The sequence below is a fragment of the Amblyomma americanum genome, chromosome 10, assembly GCF_052857255.1.
Source record: "Amblyomma americanum isolate KBUSLIRL-KWMA chromosome 10, ASM5285725v1, whole genome shotgun sequence".
NCBI lineage: Eukaryota > Metazoa > Arthropoda > Arachnida > Ixodida > Ixodidae > Amblyomma > Amblyomma americanum.
Window position 1 is genome coordinate 56,419,239 of NC_135506.1, and position 21,563 is coordinate 56,440,801.

The 21,563-nt window shown below is 46.7% G+C and overlaps 1 protein-coding gene across 4 annotated transcripts in view; it reads left to right on the top strand.

Moving 5' to 3' along the window:
• LOC144107008 (putative protein kinase C delta type homolog) overlaps positions 1-21,563 on the top strand; it is a 387,210-nt gene that overhangs the window by 133,743 nt on the left and 231,904 nt on the right. For all 4 annotated transcript variants that reach the window (XM_077639983.1, XM_077639984.1, XM_077639982.1 and 1 more), the window contains one exon: positions 19,682-19,929. In XM_077639983.1, the coding sequence (XP_077496109.1) occupies positions 19,891-19,929 (39 nt within the window). In that variant the 5' untranslated portion in view covers positions 19,682-19,890. The remainder of the gene's footprint in view (positions 1-19,681; positions 19,930-21,563) is intronic.

Here is a 21,563-nt window from a genome sequence, read left to right on the forward strand (position 1 = left end):
CGGCGTGATATCGTTATTAACCCAGTACCGGTGTAGGGGCATCAGCATTTGTTATAGAGTAATGAGTGACAGTGGCACTGATTAAGTTAATATGCGGGCTCTTTTACAACACTATATAATATAACACATTGTTTATTCGTTTCCTACTTTCTGTCATACCCAAGAATAAGATGAAGAGGGTACCAATAACTGCATTGCAGGGAAGCCTCCTACCTTCACATGCACGACTCAAACATAATGGTATTGCTGGTAATTGCTGTGTGAGTCGCTCCAAGGACGAGAATTGATTGCGTCACCTTGTTCTTCTCAAGAATAACTCCCGAAAATTACGTAACTTCCTTTGTTGTCACCTTTTTTTAAACAAAATTACCCAACGATCTTTCAGTGCGTTTTCTAGTGTGGAGGATTATCTTTTCGTAAATAAGTCGATTTTTGCCGCGTTATGCCTGTCGAACTATCACTTTACGCAGCAAAATTATTCGAATAAAATCATTTTCTCTTTATGCCCAAAATAATTACATTTTTAGACACGCTACACTAAAACTGCTAGCTGTGCTGAAGAAATTTATCCGACAATATTAGAGTTACATACACTTTTCCAGCTTCAGTTCCGTAGCAAAGGCTAATAGAATTTTAAAAATAGATAACGGTACTGCCTCTTGATTTTTCAGTCTTCTCCGAATTTTGGCTTTGTTTTCTTTGTCTTTGACATTTGTTATTTATTTGCATAGAATAGCGGAAAGTTGGGCTGGTTTTGCATATCCATCATGACGCACGAAGACAAAGACTACTGTCTATAAGACGAGGCAGGCGCTAGCAATCAACTGAACATTTATTCAAACTGAATAGAAATATGCCCGCCGCAGCGGCTCAGTGGTTAAGGCACACGTCTACTGTGCCGGGGAACCCGGGTTGAAACCCGACTACGGCGGCAGCGTTCAGATGAAGGCAAAACGCAAAAAGCGCTCGTGAGCTGTACGACGTCAGCGCAAGTTAGAGATCCCCAGTTGGTCTAAATTATTCCGGAGCCCTCCACTACGGCACTTCTTCCTTCCTATCTTCTCTCAGTCCCTTCTTTATCCCTTCCCTTACGGCGCGCGCGGTTCAGGTGTACACTGAGATACGTGAGACTACGCCATGTGAGACTGCGAGATATAGTTGCTGCGCCATTTCCTTTTCTCAAAAAACCAAGCAGAACCAAACGACGTTGAAATGATAATATTATTCGGCCACGCTCACAAAAGACCATCCAACAGAGGAATCTCACGCTCCTGTAATGCGATAGATGTTGCACTAACACATGTGGTGCATGAAGGTTCGAGCAAACCTCCAGTTTAAAGTTAGCAATTATCCCTTCTTCTCCACTGTCCCCGTCATGGTGCGTTATGGTGCATACGTATTTCTCTGTGCTTCATTCCCCTTGGTACAGCTGTCAAATATGACGTCAACCCCTATGCAGTGCCCATAAGCCCTAAGGATAATAAAATAAAATTAAATTAAAAATGTGCCTATGTAAACGTGACGGAAAAGAAAAACAGGCCTATCCCACGCAGTTCTTCGTTATCTAGAGTACAGCCATAGAATTTTTCAGTACGAGCCCTCTCAAAGAGTCGACCTGGAATTTTTCCAGGAGCTCCACCACGCCACGATATACGCAATATTGCACACATATATGCCAAATGTGTTGCGTATACTCTAGTCTACATCTAGAATGAAAAATGTAAAGTTTATTTTACTTCATGCTTAAATAATATGGAGACAAAAGAAAAAATTGGATAATGCACTTAAGGCCCGCCTTACGAGTAGGACGCCCTAGCATTAATGGGGTTAATGTCCATATATTCAGATTTTATCGTTCTTTAGTTTACACTGATCGGTCGCTGGGAGTCCTCATACCTCTCCTGGCACAATAGCGCATCGTTTGAGCGGTGCGTCATTGCCCTGAGACGGCATGTGCTGCCACAGATGGGGCTTGTGCGACCTAGGTTGGTGTTCCCGAGCAACCTCTCACGATCAATCATTAATTTAACTGCCACCTATACCACGGCGGCCAGTTTTCTCACAATACGATGGGCAGGCTGTGGTGACGTCAAAATGTCACGGGACTTATGTGGCCCACCTGCCCGCTAGGTTGCTTAGCTGGAGGTTTTTCGGGGATTCTTCGCTCACGGTCGACGACGCTGATGACGACGCTGGCTTTTCTGCAACGCGAGCTCCTTATAAACTCCATAGCCTCGCCCGTGCACAATGTCGAGCACATGAGCTTGACAAATGGATCTTAGTAGCCGCCCTTGGCTTGTGCCCGTAGATAAACGTTTATACCTGACTTCCCAAAGAGGTACAGTAATTGGGTCTGGAGAACATTTCTATATGTCCAATATCACTGCTTATGCTGTACCGTGAGTTTATATGACTGCAGAAGAGGAAATATGCAGCGCAAAAAAAAACACGCACGGACGACAGAAGAGAGATAAAGACAAGCGCTGACTTGAGGACGAGCTGAGATTTGCTTAACAGCAAAGCCATTTCTAAAATGCTTAAGGGTATCGTATGTGTTATGACACGTGGAATTCGACGTCCCGAAGCGCCACATGGGCTATGAGGGACTCCATGGTGGAAGGACGCTAATCTGGGGATCTTAAAGGTGCACAAACCTTTGGGCTAGTTGGTGCATTGCAATCATGTGCAAGCGCAAAAAAAAAAACAGGAACAAAGAAGGACTGGACAACAAAGCGCTCGTGTTTTCTAGTCCTTCTTTGTCCTTGTTTTTTGCGCTTGTACATGATTGCAATCTTAAAAGTGCGCTGACATCGCATAGCACACAGGCGTTTTTCTATTTTGCGTCCATAAAAATGCGGTTTTCATGGCAGGCATTGGATGCTGCCCAATAACGAGCACAAGCCCAAAACCAAAGCTGCGGGTGGTTTGAGTTTCAGGCAATTGGGTTGGTTGTTTATTTTTCTTTTTTCTCCTCTTCAAGGTTACCCTTCGTTTGCAGTATTCAGAGCTGCTCTGGTAAATGTTTTTTTTTTTTTAACACTGACCTTACGATACAAGGAAGAACATCCGAAGGTAAATTGCTGTTTCAGCTTGCTTTAAACAAGAGCCGGTCGTCTTGAACAGCCATTCCCGCTAGAGAATCTCGAAGTTCGACTTCATCGCATAAGGTGATGACAACCAAAAAATTCTGTTTCACGGCTAAATTCTGCGGCGCCGAAATATTATCTCAGCTGATAAGATTTTTGGTTGTCTGAGTTAATCAGCCAAGCATACCTCTTTCCAGAATAAAAATCTTTTATCGGGCTGAAATTAATTACCTTAGTCTCCACACAAGAGGTCCATGGAATTCTTCAGAAACAAAATGGCGTCTCCCAACTCTACCACGGTGGTCACCTACCTTTAGAAACTTACCGGCACTACCTATACTCCCTGTAGAAATTCCCTATATGCTCCCTGTAGAAACGTTTAGGCGCCTTACCCCCCCACACCTTACAACCTGGTGAGAATTATACCTGGTACCGTTTCCCGAGGTAACGTTCAGCCAATATATGGCATTTAAAATAGGTTAATCTTTAAAAGGAAGAGCGCAGACTTTATGTTCTGGAAATATTTTCTCACAGGAGTCCTCAATTTTTCATCCCGCACTCGCTACACGTTTCGGTGACTCCTCGGACTGCTGTGCTGAGATTACGAAGCAGCAGCGCGTAAGGCCGAAATCTCGCGACTTGCGCCTCGGCACGTTGCTGACCGCTTTCGCAAAGCCATTCAAGGACACGAGGGCTACCCGCCAAGGCATGTGCTAAAGAAAACCACACGCTCTGCAGCCTGCGGGAAAAAGAATAGACGGCCGATTTTCGGGGCTGCCCAGAGAAAATGGCCGGCAAGGGCCTGGTTCGTGTAAATACGGCGAGGCATAGCGCGACTGAACGCGCGCCGAGCTATCCGTCGTGGCCGGCCGCGGTGTTATTTGCGGAACTCGGAGGGCAGCGGGGAACAAGCTCGAGCCAGTGCTGTTTGTTTAGCATGCCGCACCGGACAAGAAGAGAGCGAACTATTCGCCGCCATTTTAAGCGACCGGAGGGAAAAGGGCGCTCCGAGAGACACACCGCGGGCTGCCATTTATTTTCCTGTCGGCTGTGGAGGCTTCCCTTCTCGGCATCTGCTGCCTCCAGAGATTTGGCGTGCCGTCTTGTGTTTCGACCATACGAAAGCAAGGTTAACGCTGTGCACAGTGTAGATAGGGCATGCCGTGGAGACGCTAGGGCATAGTGTATCTTGGTAAGCTTTCTAGGTCTCCTTCTGGCAGGACCTCTGTGTGCTGTCGAAAGAAATGAAGCGCCATCTTGTGGGTTGATTGCTGACAGCAGAAGAATGTTACAGACGATCTGAAGCGTAAAAGAACACTGACAGATTTTGTTTCATGTACAGAGTGCACAGCCTTCGTCAAAAAAAAAATATCCAGCCTACAGGGATTGTCTTTGAGCCGCGTGCTACGGCATGCCTTATAATTTCCAAGTCTCTGGAAGGGGATGGAGAATCCTACCCTCGCCCCTCCGGAGAATGTAGATCTTAGGGGCGCAATATGTGCCCGACAAAGCCCCTCAAAAAACAAACCCCAGGACCTGGAAACTTTGAATGAGGTCTGTACACGCCCCGCTAATATTACTTCAAAAGTGTAGTGGCGGCTTTTAAGGAATCATTTCGATCTACATTCGGTGTTTCTTACCCTTCAGTTTTCTTTTTTCTCGTTTTGTGCCAGCTATAGCGTTTTATCTTATTCTCAACCGACTTCCCCTTCTTCTACGTGAGGCAGGCATCTGAACTTCATGAATAACTGCAGCTGATGATCTGCAATTGCGGTTCCCAAAAGCCTTTTTCTCGCACTTTTTCTGAAACATATATTGGAGCGTTCTCCTCTCCATCCTTGTAATCCATGCCAGTTAAGCAACCGTACAACGTTTTCTTCTGGGTTGTATTCGTTTTAACATTTCCTCTTTCCTGCTCTCATGTGATGCTACGCTCCCTACATAAATAACACTATCCGCCTGTTGGTAATAGCTTCGTGGTCACTGAACAAGGAAGTATCGGGCTTGACTTTTTTCCACACTATTTACGAGCGCCGTAATTACTAACAGTTCCTAGCTTAGGTGGTCGGCGTGTTTGCGAAGCTTTGTACGTAGTACTCGTCATATCGCATGTATGCGAGACACAGTCCTCTTTTCCTGTGCACGGCAAGCCTCTATTTGGACTGCTGTTGCTAGGCGCTACTTTAAGGCGGTTTCACTGAGCGCAATAATAGGATAATTATTGCAGCAAGTGCAGCGACCCCTGAGAAGATTTATACTGCCGTCAAGACAAAATGATCCACAAACCCACGCATTGGTCATTGGGTAACTCTCAGGTCATCTAGCCTACGGCGGGGGCAGTTTGCAAGCCGTACAATAGGACATGTTACCTCGGAAGCTGTACAAGCTTTACCACACCAAAAAAAAAGGGCGGGGTCTCGCTGGCGGAGGGAGCCGGAACATAAGACTGCTGAGCCCACTTGCACGGCTTGGTGCTTGGCGTCATCGGGCATATCGGGGCTCAGTAGCGCACCGCCGCCGAGTTCCAGGAGGATACGACGATGTCAAACCGAACCTCCACCAGATATAACAGGGGGCTTAGGTCAGCGCTAAGGTGAGTGGCGAAAACACAGGCCGTGCTCGGTCAGGCTAAGTATAGGTTCTCGCTCTGAGCGATGGCAGCTTGGCTAGGCTAATGGTAATGCCCATCATCTTCTCCACAAAATGCTGTTTGTGCATTCGTGGTGATGCTGCTGACGAAAGCTAGCAGCTTTTCCGTCGTGGTTTTGCGTGTAATTATTTTCCGGGTATCGTTTTCCGCATTAATTGCCTAGTCCAACTGGCTCTGCTATTATAAATTCACCGCTACCACAAACACTTAAATTTGAGGGTCCTGGTGGCCGTAATCGGGATTTTCCTTACGGCACAGCCTGTGCAGCACAACGCTATGAGCGCTTAGGCTCCACGTCAGGAATATTTGAACGCTACCATGCGTCCCGAGCTGCTTTATCCATATGCACTAGATTTCCTGAAGGCCAAAGCAGACACTGTAAAGCTACTGTCGCTACTCATTATGAGGTTAGGCCCGCGTGGCACCAGTTAGACGTTGTAATCACCTTAACTGGCCGCGTACGAGTCGACAACCTGCATGCAGCACATTGCGGACGACGTACTACCACGATGGAAAGAAACGCGAACAACGCGGGGCCTACGCAATCCATTGTTCGAATTTCATTTCATCGCACTTTTGCTTGGGTAGTAAGAAGATGTCATAGTCGTCATAGATTCACGGACGGGTGTAGTTTATTTTTGCTACCACCGAAGTAAACGCATGATGAAAAGAAATGCGAACAGCGGAGCGCCTAGACTCATCTCGGTTCGCGTTTCTTTCCATCGCCCCTGCGCGCACCTTTGTGAGCAGCCTTTCTGAAAAGTCATCTGCCCATGGCTTGCATTTGTGATCTTAGCATATCTTTTTCGACACACCTAAAGGTCAAACGGCCTTAAAAGATGAGGACAAAAGTCCTCCTGCTCAGGGTTCTGAGAGATTTAAGACTTCCAATTTGTCTTGAGCACCCAACTACAAGGTGAAAACGCAACCATCTTACTAGAAGATTTTTGAGCAAAGATGGTTCATCGTTCATGGGGGCTAACGTCCCAAGGCGACTAAGGCTATGGGGATGCAGCAGTGAAGGGCTCTGGAAATTTCGACGACCACCTGGGGTTCTTTAGCGGTCACTGACATCACACAGTACACTGGCCTCTAGAATTTTGCCTACATCAAAATTTGACCTACGCGGCCGGGATCGAACCCGCCTCTTTCGGGTCAGCATCCGAGCGCCATAACCACTAAACCTCCGCGGCTGTTCTTTTCAGCAAAGATGTAAGCACATGTGTTAGAAAACTCAGGTAGCTATTTCGTTCGTGTGAGAGTAGTTGCTTTACTTCTTTTTGTTGTAATGCTGTTTGCTTTCTTTCACGGCTATAAAAAGGGGCTATCGGATCAGCAGCCGAGCGCCATAAACTAGAAGAATAATAAGAAGGAGAAGAAGTGGGATCCCTGTTCGGTCGCTGTTCTAGTGCGCTCCGTCAAGTTTTTGTTTGTATTTTGTGCCTGACCGTCGTTTCGTGAGTTAAGTGGTCCTCGTGTAGCCAGCAAGAGTTTCAGCGGGATTCCGGTACGTCGAGTGCAATGTACGGAGTGCGCTGTTTTTTGATTTCATGCTTGGAGACTAACCTCCAACCACCCAGCCTCCCCAGCCTCATGTTTCGAGAGCTATCCTGGGCATAATGAATGCCATTCCTGGGTGCAGTCAAGTGCCGGCTGGCCATCATGTGGTGAATAACCTCCTCAAGCCACCATTACTGATGATTGACGGAGCGGGAGCTATGACAACGCATCCTCCAGCAGAGGATGAAGAAGAGGAAGTGGAGAACAAAAAACCTCGCCTCCAGGAAACTGCCAATTATAGTGAGAACACATTAGAGGATGTGCAGAGCGAGCCGGGGGATATAGAGTGTGATGAAGCCTCGTTTACGCTGGTCTCCTAAAAGAAAAAGCGACCGGAAGGGATTCCTGTAATGTTCCGTCCTACTCAAGAGGGCCGAAGCTTTTGGAAAGTGAACCCAAACAGAATTTTCTTAGAAATTGTTTCTGCTGCAAAGGAGAAGGCTACGTCATTCAGATTAATTAGAGATGGCAGCTTCTCCGTATGTGTTTATTCCTTAGCATCAGCTAAGCGTCTGTTTTTCCTATCCGAAGTGGCTGGATTAGGTGTCAATCCTTCCATTCCGGAGTCCTACACAAGAAACGTTGTTAAAATCCGCCACGTTCCTCTCCAATACAGCGATGACCAACTTCTATAATTTCTGGGGGATGTCGGAGTGATCTCAGCACGCCGACAGACTATGTATCGGCGTCAAGAGGATGGAACGGTGCAATACCGTCCCCTATACTCAGTGATTCTGACAATAAGGGAAGATCGCCCAATGCCAGAAAGTGTGTTTTTGGGCTTCACTAGTCCTCCCGTGCAAGAGTACCTTAAAACAGCACTCCGGTGCTTCAACTGTCAGCGATTCGACCACATGGCAAGGAACTGCCGCGCTTCGAGCCAATGCAAGATTTGTTCGGAGAGTCATGAACACACCAAGGGCAAATCGCTTCTGCAACCGAAGTGCGCGAACTGTGGTGGTAATCATGGCGCTTCTTTCTCGTGTTGCCCCGAAAAAATAGCTGCTTTAAACCTCTGGCGTCACGAAATACTTCATGGCAGGTCGCCTCGCAAAAACACACCTCCTCTAAATATGCATGCAGTGAATCCAGTGCGCCAGAATCCAGTGCAGAATGACAAACACCAAGCTTCGAAATCTGCATCGTATGCGTCCGTGCTGAAGAAGTCTGCTCGACAAAATTCAAGCCATCAAGTGCAGAATGCTACCTCCAGTTCTTAAGCTGTGCTGACCGCTTCCCCATTGAAGAGGACTACTCGGGAGCGATCTGACAGTCAAGTGCAAGGTCCTATTCCGGGTCCTTCAACTGTCTCAACTCAGCGTTCTTCTGCTCGGCCAGCACAAGTGGTACATCAACCAGCCTCAGTTTCCCGAGTCAACTCTTCAGTCTAAGTGGTGCGGCTCATTCTACCTATGCTGGTTACTGCAGTTCGAGTTTCTGACAGCCATTCCGCAAGCAAACATCCTCCCGAAGGTGAAGGCTTTGCTGTCGGTGGAACTTCTACTGGCTCAGCTTTCCAATTCCTCCACTTGGCAAACTTTTTATGAATAACCGCTATCAAAATGTCGCCGTTTTTCAGTGGAATGCATGCAGCTTAAGGACAAAAAGTGGATACTTTCGCAGACTTTTTGAGCAAAACAATTTTCCTGTGTTGTGCATACAGGAAGTCGGTGTGGGTGACGATTTCCGTTTCTCGAACTACGTGTCATTCAAATCATCTCGTCCATCTGGTCTGAGTAGAGTGATGTTGTGTGTGAGGAAAGACCTACCTCCTACCTGATCCAGTCCAGTGACTCTGACGTTCCGAAGTTCGTGGCTTGCGAAGTGTCCTTTCGTAAGGTCTGCGTTACTGTTATTAATATTTACTTGCAAGCACCTTGTCGCGTCTCTATTCATGCTCTATTGAATATCTTTAAAATAGCGGGCTCTCGTTTACTGATTTCGGGTGATTTTAACGCTCATAATACTGCTTAGGGTAATGACCGCTGTGACACCCGTGGAAGGGTCGTTGAGTGCGCCTCAGAGAAATGTATCTTGTGTATTCTGAACGACGGTTCTCCGACCTTTCTTCGCGGTTTTCATTATTCGAACTGTTTAGATCTGACTCTATGCACTCAATATCTGGTGTCTGACGTGGCGTGGACCACAGACATTGAGACACGCGGAAGTGATCACTATCCGATACTGGTAAATCATCCTAGCTTACAACGTCAGGGTGCCCAACGCCAATCCAAATTTACCAATTCGGAAGCTTTTCGTCACACCATAACTCAAAAAGTTTCAACTGACATTAGTATTAACGACTTCACTTCGCTGGTGCAAGATTGCCTGAGTCGTACCAAAGAAGTCCCCATACCTGACGGGTTCACAAGTATTGATGGAGAGTATGAGCGACTGAGGGCACTACGAAGAAACGCGGAAAGGGCTTACCGGCGATCCGGGTCTTTAGAATCGTATCGTGAGGCTCAAAAGATTCATTCGTCAATGCGTAAACGTCTGCAGTAATTAGGAAGCATAAAATGGCGTGACTTCTGCGGTACATTGAGCCCTCACACTCCGGTACCTAGGATATGGATGATGGTCCGTTCCTTAATTAGGCCTGTTTCTCAGAATAACCCTTTCAGAGCTCTTGCATTGGCACGGGAAACTGTATAAACAGACCTGGTTAATGAGTTTTATGGACTTATTTCTCGTCCTGGCGTTTCGTTGGACTGCTAAAAATTCAAAAACTCAGCTACATATGCGCAGCAAAAAGTTAGTGCTTGCTTCAAAGCGCAACATGCCTATTTGGATTGTGTATTCACAATCGGTGAACATAAAAGTGTTCTTGCGTTGTGCCGTCCAAGGACTGCTGCTGCACCTGATGCCATTTCTTATGGAATGCTTCAAAATCTTGGGCCCAAGGGGACTGCAGTACTTTTGGGGATATTTAACAATGTGTGGGTCAGTGAATTTGTTCCCCAGTCAGGGAATATTGCACGTGCCATTCCCGTTTTAAAGCCCTATAAATCCCCTTTGCTTCTCCACTCTTTTCGCACAGTGAGCCTGACGAGCTGCTTATGCAAAGTGATGGAGAAGTTGATAGACGCCAGGATTCAGAGGTGGTGTGATGAATGAGGAGTGTTTTCTGAGTTCATGACTGGATTTAGTAGACGTAGATGCGCTACGGATGCAATTAAGGACCTAGTAGCATGTGTAGAGCATGAGCGTAGCAAGGGCATTATCCCCGTCACAGTATTTTTGGATATCAAGCGTGCATTCAACACTGTACGCCATACCAATGTCCTCTCAAGTTTGCTATACCTCGGTGTTAGTGGGAGACCACTACGTTGGATTTCCCACTTCTTAGTTGGCAGGAAAATATTCATGCATTCAAATGAAGGAAAAAGCGCGGAGCATAGCCTAATTCAGGGGGTGGCGCAGGGCAGTGTGCTAAGCCCTCTTCTTTTTAACTGTGTGACGGCGGATTTGCCGCGAAAGCTCTCTTCTGGCTTACACTGTTCCTTATACGCCGATGATGTCTGCATTTGGATTTCTGGCAAAACTGCTGGCCTCGTCCAGTCTACCTTGCAAGAAGGCCTTAATACCATTGACTGATTTTTAAAAGAGAAAGGGATGGTGCTCTCCCATGAAAAAACAGCCGTTCTGCATTTCACTCGTAAGAATCTGAAGGATTTCTCTCTCTGCCTCAATGATCAATCTTTAGCGTCTGTTAAGCAGCACCGTTTTGTGTGTGTAGTTCATGACAGACAGTTCTCTTGGGCTCATTATATAAAATCTACCGGCGACCAGGTGAACTCTGTTGCGACGTGCTACGCAGGCTTGCAGGTACGTCTTGGGGCTCTTCTTCGTCATCTCTGCTCACAGTTCACAATGCACTTATTTATCAAAAATTGCGTAGTAATCACCGATTCTTCAGGCTCTGTCGCAAACGTCCGAGGAGCACCTGCAAAGACTTATCTAGGGGTCTCCATGTGTGTTTGGGAGTTCCTCAAGCAGGTTCCAGCGCTCTGGTAATTGCTGAGGCACGGCAGCCTCCGTTTGAAGTGTTACGAGCAACAGAGACCTGCAGGCACATTTTCCGCCTGATAACCTAGCATGAAAGGCACCCATTAGCTTCCGCGCTTCATAAACGGGATGGAAGTCATATACATCAAGTGTTTCAACACCACCGCCAGCTTCTTCCAAGTAATGAATTTTGGAAAGGAGACGCAGAAAATCCCCCATGTCTTTTATAGTCCGTTTCATACATCATGTGCAACACTGTCAAAGCTAGCGTCCTTGCTTGCGCTGCCTGCATCCGCGACCAAAAAGTAGTGATTTCCTTGTGGTCAGCGAAACGTGTGTAATGCTTTGCCTGCAGGCTTACTATATGACACATTTGTCATGAACATGATTAAGTGCACTCTTATTGCTGACCACACGCTGTCGTTTTCTCAAGCCTTAGACCACTCGTCCACAGAGCAAGCGTGGAGTAACATGCCTCCCTTATTTTCCCATGCGGACTACTCCCGTACCTTTCACAGCGTTCCACCTGATGTATGGAACGGAGTATAGTTACGCCTACAATGCAGTTGTCTGCCGAAGGGTTACTTAAGAAATGTGACATGATGATATTCGCTGTTCAGCTGTTAGCACTTTACTAGATACGCATGCGGTATCGCGGTTACACTCATGTGTATACTGATGGCTCCAGTGTTCAAAATTAATCAGATTCCGCATTTGTCATTCCGCACCTGAATCAGCGACGGGCATGTAAACTGGCTCACGCGACAGAATCAACGACTGCTGAGGCTTACGTTATTTATTTGGCTCTACAGTTCATCTTCTCGGTGCGAGACCCGCGTATGTGGTTTGAGCCAAATCCTACAGGTTCTGATCTGTATTTCATCGATCCGTTGCTGCGGTTTAATATTCCATTGTCTATCAGCAGCAGTTTGGAAACGCTCCTTCACCGCTTGTGTTTAGGAATGGCTTACGCGAAGCACTTTCTCCATAGAATTGACCGCGCAGACAGCCCACGGTGTGTGTGGTCAGGAAAACGAGGATGTGGCTCACCTTTTATTGAAATGCCGAGTGCACGACAACCTCAGGTCGCGATTGAAGAGAGACTTGGGCGCTTGTGACAAAAGACCCCTAAGTCTTAAAGAGCTCTTAGTCCCGGGGCCGACACGAACTGCAAAAGCGAATACTTGTGGCATTGATAGCATTCCTTAAGGACAGCGGTATTTTTGGGAAGTACTAGCTTTTTAGAATTTGGAGTCAATGCTAGAGCTCTTACCTCTCTCTGTGCGAGTTTCAAGATCTTTGATATCTGCTTTTGCTGTGTCTGCAGCCAACTTTTTTTCTGTTTTTGGTGAGTGAGTGCTTTATTAGCGTTGTTATTTAGTTTTGCTGTGTGTACTGCAAATCAGCCTATTTCTTGTTCTTCTGTGCTTGTTTCTTCATATCTCTTGTGTATATTGTGTTGTGTATCGTTCTCTTAGCATTCAAGGTGTTTGTTCTCTCATTATTGTTACATTTAATGACGCTTGTGGTTTGTTTTCTACGTTGTGTACTGTTTGTGTATGTTTTATGCTATGCTGAACTGTATATCGTCGAACCAAGTGGTTGCTACAAAATGGTGAAAAGAAGTAGCCGGAGCCGCTATGCAGCATGAACCTCTCCTTTACCGTCCATGCAAATAAACAAAAGGGGACTATCGCCGCAGTAAACGACATCGTGACTTTTGTGCTCACTGCTTCAGCCAGAGCAGGCCTCGTTTACCCGCATCAGCACAAAGTTATTAAAGCGAAAGCTTTACTGGCCGCGAACTTGCGATTTCGCCATGGCTGCACTCCGAGGAGGCACATGACGTCACAAAGCGCCTGACATATCTCAGTGGACACCCGAACCGCGCTTTCTTCTTTTCCTCCCTCCTTTATTCCTTCCTTTACGGCGCGGTTCGGGTGTCCACCGAGATATGTAAGACGGTTACTGCGCTTTGCGTGCTCGGCACGCCATCTGGCATGACGTCACACCGTGCGGCTCGCCGCCGCCGCCGTTTGGTGTGACGTCACACTGCGTTCCTAGTCGTTGCGCTCACCTCCACTCGCTTCGCGACGCATGCCTGGTAACATGCGGGAGGATTGAAAAGGAGAGCTCGCGTGCGCCGTAACCACAGTTGTGTCGTCCTTAATGCGACAACAACATAGCCAGACAACAAGACTAACCTGGACTTGCAATCAAGATTATCAAGGCTAACCATGCTATGCCTTCGCTTTCGCTACGTATATCCTGGCATAGCTGGGCTAAGCCACTGCCAATTTTTTTAAAAATTTTCAAACTGGATGCAGAAAACGGAGAGGTGCTGCTCTAAACGCCCCTCATTTCGCTGAAGCCAGAGCAAGAATCACGTCAAACGCGGAGCCAGAAAGTGGCACGGCATAGTGTAATGAAGGGGCCAGGCGTAATGTTTCCTCTGTCTAATAGCCTTCTTTGACTTGCGCATAAGCCCGCTGTAGTTTAGCCTGCCTCCAGGCCAATGCAGAGCGGAGGGAGCAGGATATCTTTCTTTTTGCTCTGGCTTTTTCGTCCACTTGCGCGCCCTGCGATCTATTTCGCCTGCGCGCGCTTCCTGTTCTGGTGCGAACACTTAACGGAAATGGCTGTTTGCGAAGCACCACCAAAACAAAAAAAAGTTTGGGGTGCCTGGTTTGAGTGCTGGTTTCCTTCTTATTTCGTTTCCGTTGTGAGGCGCCAAGTCTTTTGAAACGGCCGTGGTGCAAATGAGATTCATTTGCAAGTCATGGGATTAATTAGGAGGAAAAACGATGTCGACCACTTTCACTCCAGTTGGCTTCTTTGTCCTTGTGTATGACGCAAAGTGCAAGCAGCACGTCTTGGACGGAGCGAAGTTAGCCGGGTAGCTGAGGTAAAATAAATTGCGGAGGAGGGGGGTTGGCGGAAGGGGAGGGGGGGTTAACATTGCTGACTACAAATATTTTTGCATGTGAACACCGACGCTACGTACATGAAAGCGCGACTGAAATCGCGTTTTCTTTCTTTTCTCTATTTGCGCACAGGTGATGAAGACGACAACGTGCGATGCGCAGCTCGAGAGTGTGTTCAAGTTTAACACCAGGCGTAATCGACTGCGGCGATAGCGTAGTGCTCTGGTGCAGTGACCAGCGAAGCTGGTTTTTCGCGCAACCGCGGGTTCGGATCCCAGTCGAGGGGAATATTTATTTTATTTCTACAGGTTGACCAAGTTCACCCTCACTCAAATTCTAGTTTATTTAGCGCCATTTGGCGCGTCACGTGACAAACTTCAGAGGCTTCACCACAGACCGGCATTGTCGAGGTTAGGAGGCCAATATTGCTATCCCACTAAAAGGACGTCCATAGCGATGCACCTGCCGCTCGCGGCGATTACATCGTATCGATCATATTCAGGCGCTGAAATAGTCTCAAGACCTATTTCCAAACCGAATGGGGATTTAGAGAGGTGTTGCAATGCCCTTAACTCCAGCTTTATGATGTTACGGCATCCGCTATTCTTCCTCCGGCTGATGTAAGTAAAGAAGACACCTGTCAGGCGATAAACTAATGTGTTCTGTTACACCGTGCTCATAGATAGCAGTCACGGCTTTTTGTGTTAAAATATGACACACTGGACTACGCATACAACTTCGATTGTTACAACAAGGCGCTCAACTTTGAGTGCGGTGTGCTTCCATACGCGTGCGCTTGAGGTTCTCATACGACAGGGCATGGTGAAACAACATTAAATACATGTTTAGTGGCACATCGAAGAAAATGTACGTGTCCTCATGCATCATAATCATCTGTCTGACTGCGCCCACTACAGGGCAAAGGCCTCTCCCATAACTCTGCAATAAAAGCTGTCCTGTGTTAGCTGCGGCCGCCCGATTTTTAATCCGTTTATAACAGCCTCGTATTTGTGAGACCAAAGCAGTGGGTTAACTTGCCGGCTGCTTGATATTTATTGCGTAGGCTTTTGCGCGTAAACTTACAAAGCTTTAAAAGCATGTTTAGGAAGAATTTCGAAACCATTTGCCCGAATTATCGGACTATATTTTTAGACTTTTTCTGTTAGCTGTAGCCAGGTTTTTGTTACTGTTTTAATACAGCTAAAGACATCATCATGCAAAAGCTACCATTCGCCCCCATAAGTCGTTCACCTTCATAACAGTACTTTTGTATTGTGAAGCCACAGCAGCCAAATCTTCTCGCAGTTGCGGCTATTCCAAAGGCGAAAGTCACACGTTGCTTTGAAGATCCAAAAAGAACATGATGATTGGCTGGGAGGATTCCTTGGGCACAGGAAACAAGGTATTGTTCGGTCATTATTCTACAAAGACATTCGCTCACACGGGATTAAAGTTTCGTTGTGTCGTTGTTGGCAACCACTTTTTCTGCATCTGTGCCTATGCGTGTATCTGTTGGCACAAATCAATGATGAACCTGCATATACAATTTCACATGCTTTTGGCAATTCCTACACGTGAATTTTCGAATACAGTGTGTTTCATATATGCCTGTATTCGATGAATCTATGTAAGAAATGTTCGTTTTTGACACCGAAAGGAAAGGAGTGTTTTCTCTGCGAAATATTTTGCGGACGAAAGTGTTTTCACATTTCCATTTTATCGCCGCACGAAGAAATCCTTGTTCACATCTGACTAGGCAACCAACGCCAAAGCATGCTCAATGTGATACCTTGCATGTTATCCCATATAGCTTTCGACAGCGGTGAAGCTAGATTTTCTTGGCTGTTCCTTTTGCTGAGCTGCCAACGGCAGACGCGAAAGTCCCGCTTTACTAAGGAACGCAATTCAAGGATTCTCTCCTTCAACGCCACAACAACGTTATTTCGCTCCACTTCCCTCAGTTGGGCATTACGCGTCGACGGCACGAGTCGGCTGCGTTCACTGCACGAGACAATGTAAACAACTTCCTGCGCCATAAACGATGCGAACTTTGTGAATAAATAGAAAGCCGTACCGCCAGGCTCGAACCGAGAACCCTTTTTTTTCGTAAACGACCGCTTCCCTTCTGAACGCCCGAAGTAAATTGCCCACCGCCTTAGAGTTTTAGCCACCTGCGCGTGAACGGCGTAGCCGCGGCTGTGAATACATGGCCAAGGCGCACGGAACGCGGCGAGATGCCTGTGCCCTCTCGAAGTATTTCTTTCGTAGCTCTGAAAACGAGGCCGCTTCGCAGCTATGTGCCTAAGAGCTGCAGTGGCTGCCACAAACACGCTAAGAGTGCACATTACAGTGCATTGACTGCGACGTCCAGAAGAAAAACAGTCATATGTGCAAATGGGTCTGGTGCGCCCTGTTGGCGCGTAAATCTTCGCAAGATGCACTGAGCTTCTTTTTTTTCAGCAAGTTAGGCGTTGTTGGCTGCCTCACCCCCTGCCTCACACTTAGTGGCGCGCGAAGCGAGACAGAACGAGATGAAAATGGCTGTACAGGAACTTGGAGCGCTGCCAGTTAATTTCGACAAACGCGTTATTAGAAATAATAGAGTATTACCCATTCAATTCGTAATAGGCGACATTCACAGGTGCACAGTCGAGGCGGGAACATAGTTTTTGTTTATTGTCGCTACATGATCGTCAGAGCTTCGGTTTGTACTGCTAGCTATTCTATGGGTGAGCTTAAAGCATGGTACGACTCTAAGCAGGCTGCACATGCATCCGTACAGCCCGCTTCAAATGTATGCAGCCCAAGGGGTTTGTTTCTAAGGTGTTTAGTGGGGACCCATAGAACATCTAGCAATACAAATCTAGGGAAGATTGTGGACTCGAAGCCATTTATCGTTCGAGAGATTACGGTCGCTGAGCATGCATAACCAGGTACGCAGAAGGCGTCGCAGGGAAGCGTCTTGGGCTGTATATTTTTGACCGGCGGTGTGCCTCTATTCGCTTAAATTTAATACCTGTCATGATGCTGCGAAGGCTATGACAAAAAATACGCTTACACCTCCACAGTTAACGCTCTGTCTGCAAACTGGGGGAGGGTAGGCTGGCTGTAATATTGGCGGTATGAGTTTTCGGTAGGTTTCTTAGCTTCTGACCGTGGCGAAGGTTTTTGAAATTGCAAGCAATGAATCTTATGAGTTTTGTTTCGATACCACACTTCGCGAAACACTGTACAGCTCTGCCGTTTTGTAGTGACGCCGACAAAGTAGGGAACGCGTCTGTTAGACGTTTATGGTTTTCTTCTCCTTGTCCTTCGACTCTCATCGCTTCTTTCTCTAGAACCTAGAACACTAGAACGCTGGAAAACCTAGAACACTGGGTTTTCTCTCGTTCGATCACCCTGTCCACCTCCTGCATCCTTCGTGTTCTTAAATTGGACAATTTTCCGCACTCTTCCACAACCATGTCTTTCGGAATGAATTAGTAACCTTCATGTTGGACTCCACAGATTTTTCGGTATTTTCTGGTACCGTCTACATACGTTGTTCACAAGGCTCAAATCTGAATGAAAAAAATGATGTTTAATAGATTGTCCGCACCCATTACATACTCCGCATCCAGTGTATAGTCCACACTCGATATATAGAACCAAGTTGCACAGTATTCTATACTGGGCGTCACTGAAAAATGAAAGTACTCCGGTTACATTGATAGTCCTCAACACGCCAAAAATTTCCCTTTAACACATGTATAGCCCGTGGACTGTATACTGGAACAAACAGCGCATTCCATGACTGCGAGCACATGTAGCTTTGCCTATTTAGCCCTCACTTTCTGTTGCACTTTTTCCATAGAAGTACACATGCGGCAGTCTGAATTGACTGCTGAATTCTTGAGGTTTTCTCTTAACATTTCAGCTCTTCCCAGCAGCAGTTCTCCTATTAAAAAAACGAACTGCATGTTTATACTGCAAGCATCAGTGTGGGGATATCGCTTGCTTTGTTAACCTGTTAACGACGCTGGTTCCTAAATAGCCACCCTCGCTTCCAAATCCCCAGCTAGTAGAACTACAGATCGGAGATTTGGAATTTAAAAGCATCAGTCTCGACAGTACTTCCCAGAGTCATGTTCTTACTGCTTAAGGAATGTTCACTAAGAGCCAGCCGAACAGTGATGCCATCAGCTCCACATGTAGCTCTGGCGTTAGACTGCACTGGATATGAAACAAAACAAGCTCCGTAGGGTTATACTTAGTTACTGCCACATGGAAGATCAACTTATACTTGCAGTGGCCGTGAATGCTTGTTTCTAACAATAAATAGAAGAGCCAACATAGTCGACCATGATAAGGCACTATGCGCGATATGCCAGTTTTTTTTACATGTGTCACAGCGAAAGGCGGCTGTGACGTCGTTGTGGGCGAGTGGCTGTTACAAACATTGTACTACCAATAAATGTCGTCCTCGGCGTCCTTGCCTTGGTTGTGAGAGCCGTTTTTTAAAATAACGATAATGGGTTCTTACGAAACTAAAACCGCACTAACTGCCTCACTTCTGTGTATGTGGACAGCTCAACCACGTCGTGAAAGAAGGGACGGAAAATGGAGTTAATCAATGTGGAGAAAAAAGAGGCGGTGTACTAGAGGGTGTCAACAAATTTTGAACCACATGGAGTTCTTTTTTTTTTAATTTGCAATCACACCGCGCTTGTTCAGTGGCTAGGGCGCTCGGCTACTAAGCCAGAGTTCACGGGTTCGAACGCGACCACGTCGGCCGCGTTTCGACAGAGGCGAAACACAAAAGGCGCCGTGTGTTGTGCGATGTCAGTGAACGTTAAAAATCCCCAGGCGGTCGAAATCATTCCGGAGCCCTCCACTACGGCACCTCTTTCTTCCTTTATTCTTTCACTCCGTCCTTTGTCTCTTCTCTTACGGCGTGGTTCACGTGTCCACCAAGATATATGAGAAAGTTACTGCGCCATTTCTTTCCCTGAAAAATCAGAAACCAACACCGCGCAGTACAAAAGCATTTCGTCGCCATGAAAACGTGCATTTAAGGCCAAAGGCTTTTCGCTTCATCCGCATAGCAGAGCCATTACGGCACTATTCAAAACCGAATGACCTTGAAATGCTAGCAGAAGGTTTCTGCTTGCGGTACAGAGAAGCTTCCTGCTTGACCTGTGTTTGGAATGATCCGCTACGCGGAGCATTCTAGGAACATTCATTTCGCCACAGCTGAACGCTGTGGCCTTAAGTCTTTCGACGAAGACCGCACCTGTCGCGGCCGGCATTGAACCCGTGCCCTCGGTCTCAGCAGCCGAGCGCCCTAACCACTGAGCTACCGCGGCAGGTGGGATTTCTCCGAATGACATGCCGTCGTAGAGAAAATGTGGGCGCTGGCCACAACGGGTTTGCCTTGCTAACAGCTGTTGATCTCCATCGCTGTGGTTTCGCAGGCTCGCTGAGTTCCGGCACCAGTCGAGCCGGAAGCGCCAACAGCGCCAGCAGCGGCAGCCGGAGAGGCAGCAGTGCCAGCCGGGCGTCCCAGCGCCCGGATGCCTCGGCTGCTGAGGAGGCAGAGGAGGTGGACAGGTCGAACGAGCGGCTGAGCGCGCACCCGCGACCAGGCCAGGAACAGAACGAAATACAGGAACACACGCAGACCATGACGGGACTGGGTTTCGTGCGTGTCAAGCTACTCCAGGTGAGAGCTCGACAAGCCTACCCATCGGCTTTCAAACTTTCCGGCCCTCTGGTGAACGTTCACAACGTCTGGCTGCTGCATTCACACTGTCCCTGGACGATACTGAAAGTTACCGACAGAAAAAAAACGCAACTCATGCAGGTACTTGTCTTTCTTTTACGTGGTCCGGATGTCGCGTATAACAAGGTAATGGTTATATCAACGTCACCTGCATGTTAACGCTACACAAAAAGGTAAAGTGAATAAGATAAAGCACTGCTGTATGAATCGACATTGCTCACATATCATCTGCCTTAATGTCAGTCATGCCACAGTTCGCTATTCGCCGTTTACCGTGACGCTGCTGGAACAAGTCCTGTGCGTTTTCCTACAAGTTCTTTATTTTTATTATTATTGCGCAAGCTTTATATGAATCATCGGCAAGAAAACGCGGCGTCGGCGTTAACCGGCAGAAGCGGTCCCAAAAATGCCATATGACGTCACCGTGGTATCAAAGAAAAATAAAATTCCTTCAGAAGGTGCTGGATTTAACCCAGGCGTTTCAGGTTGCGAGACTAGCACACAACCAATAAGAAGGTGTGTAATTAAAAAGGAAGAGAAAACTAAATAAATAAAAATAACTCGCAAATAATTAAAAAACCGATCTCGCAAACAAAACACGTAGTCGCCTTAAGTGCCTTCCGCAATTTTAATGTTTATTTCACCTAAATTATGATGTGCTCGGTTTTCTTTATATAAACTGCACTTTTATTTTGCGCAGTTCACTTATGCGCGTATTATAATCCTATAGAGCTATTCGGAACGTATCTTGCTTACTGATGAGGAAAAAATGTTTACCTTGATCTGCAGTGTGTTAAAAGTAGGAAGTTTTGATTCTACAAGGTTGTCTGGGTAGCAGGGAAAATGGCGGGGTTTTTTTGGTTTATTTTTGAAAGAAATCTGAACACTGGCTCTGAGTTCCATAGACATTTGGCATTTTGTTCTGCGGCCTTTGTGTTCGCGCATTTATTTTATTATTTTTTATTTATTTTTAGGTCCTGTGAGTGTTTATGGGCTCATACAGGACTCGGTCATGATGCGAACAGTGGAAGGTGAAATAACAGTATGAAATATAAAACATGTCAGTACTTACTTCCGAGTAGAAATAACATAAAGTAAACACAACAAAGCAAACACATTTTGTCGGTAATTGAAGCACGAACCAACTCGTCCAGCAAAAGTATAAAAGAGTGGGGCAACTGACAACACAGATTTCCTATTCGTTGCGTTATTTTTGAAATTCGCAGGTATCGAGAAACAAATTTTGGTAATGTACTTGCTGCCGCCCAAGCATCACGTCCAATACGAAGAGGCCATGGCTTAAAGGGAACGCGCTAAAATTTTATTGAAAAATAAAAAGTTCGAAATGGCTCATTTTGCTCCACCCCAAATGAGACACTGCATGGGGCAAAATGAGGCACTGCTCCAAAATAAAAGCATTGGACAGTTCTGTGGTCACTGCACACGAAGTTAGCTTCAGTAGCACCAACACTACCGCAGCGAGCCTACCTGCATCTTAATCACTGGATCCAGATGAAACCTAGAAGGTTTGCATCCTGGGATCCTCTACAGACTAGGCATGTCTACAGCCGAAC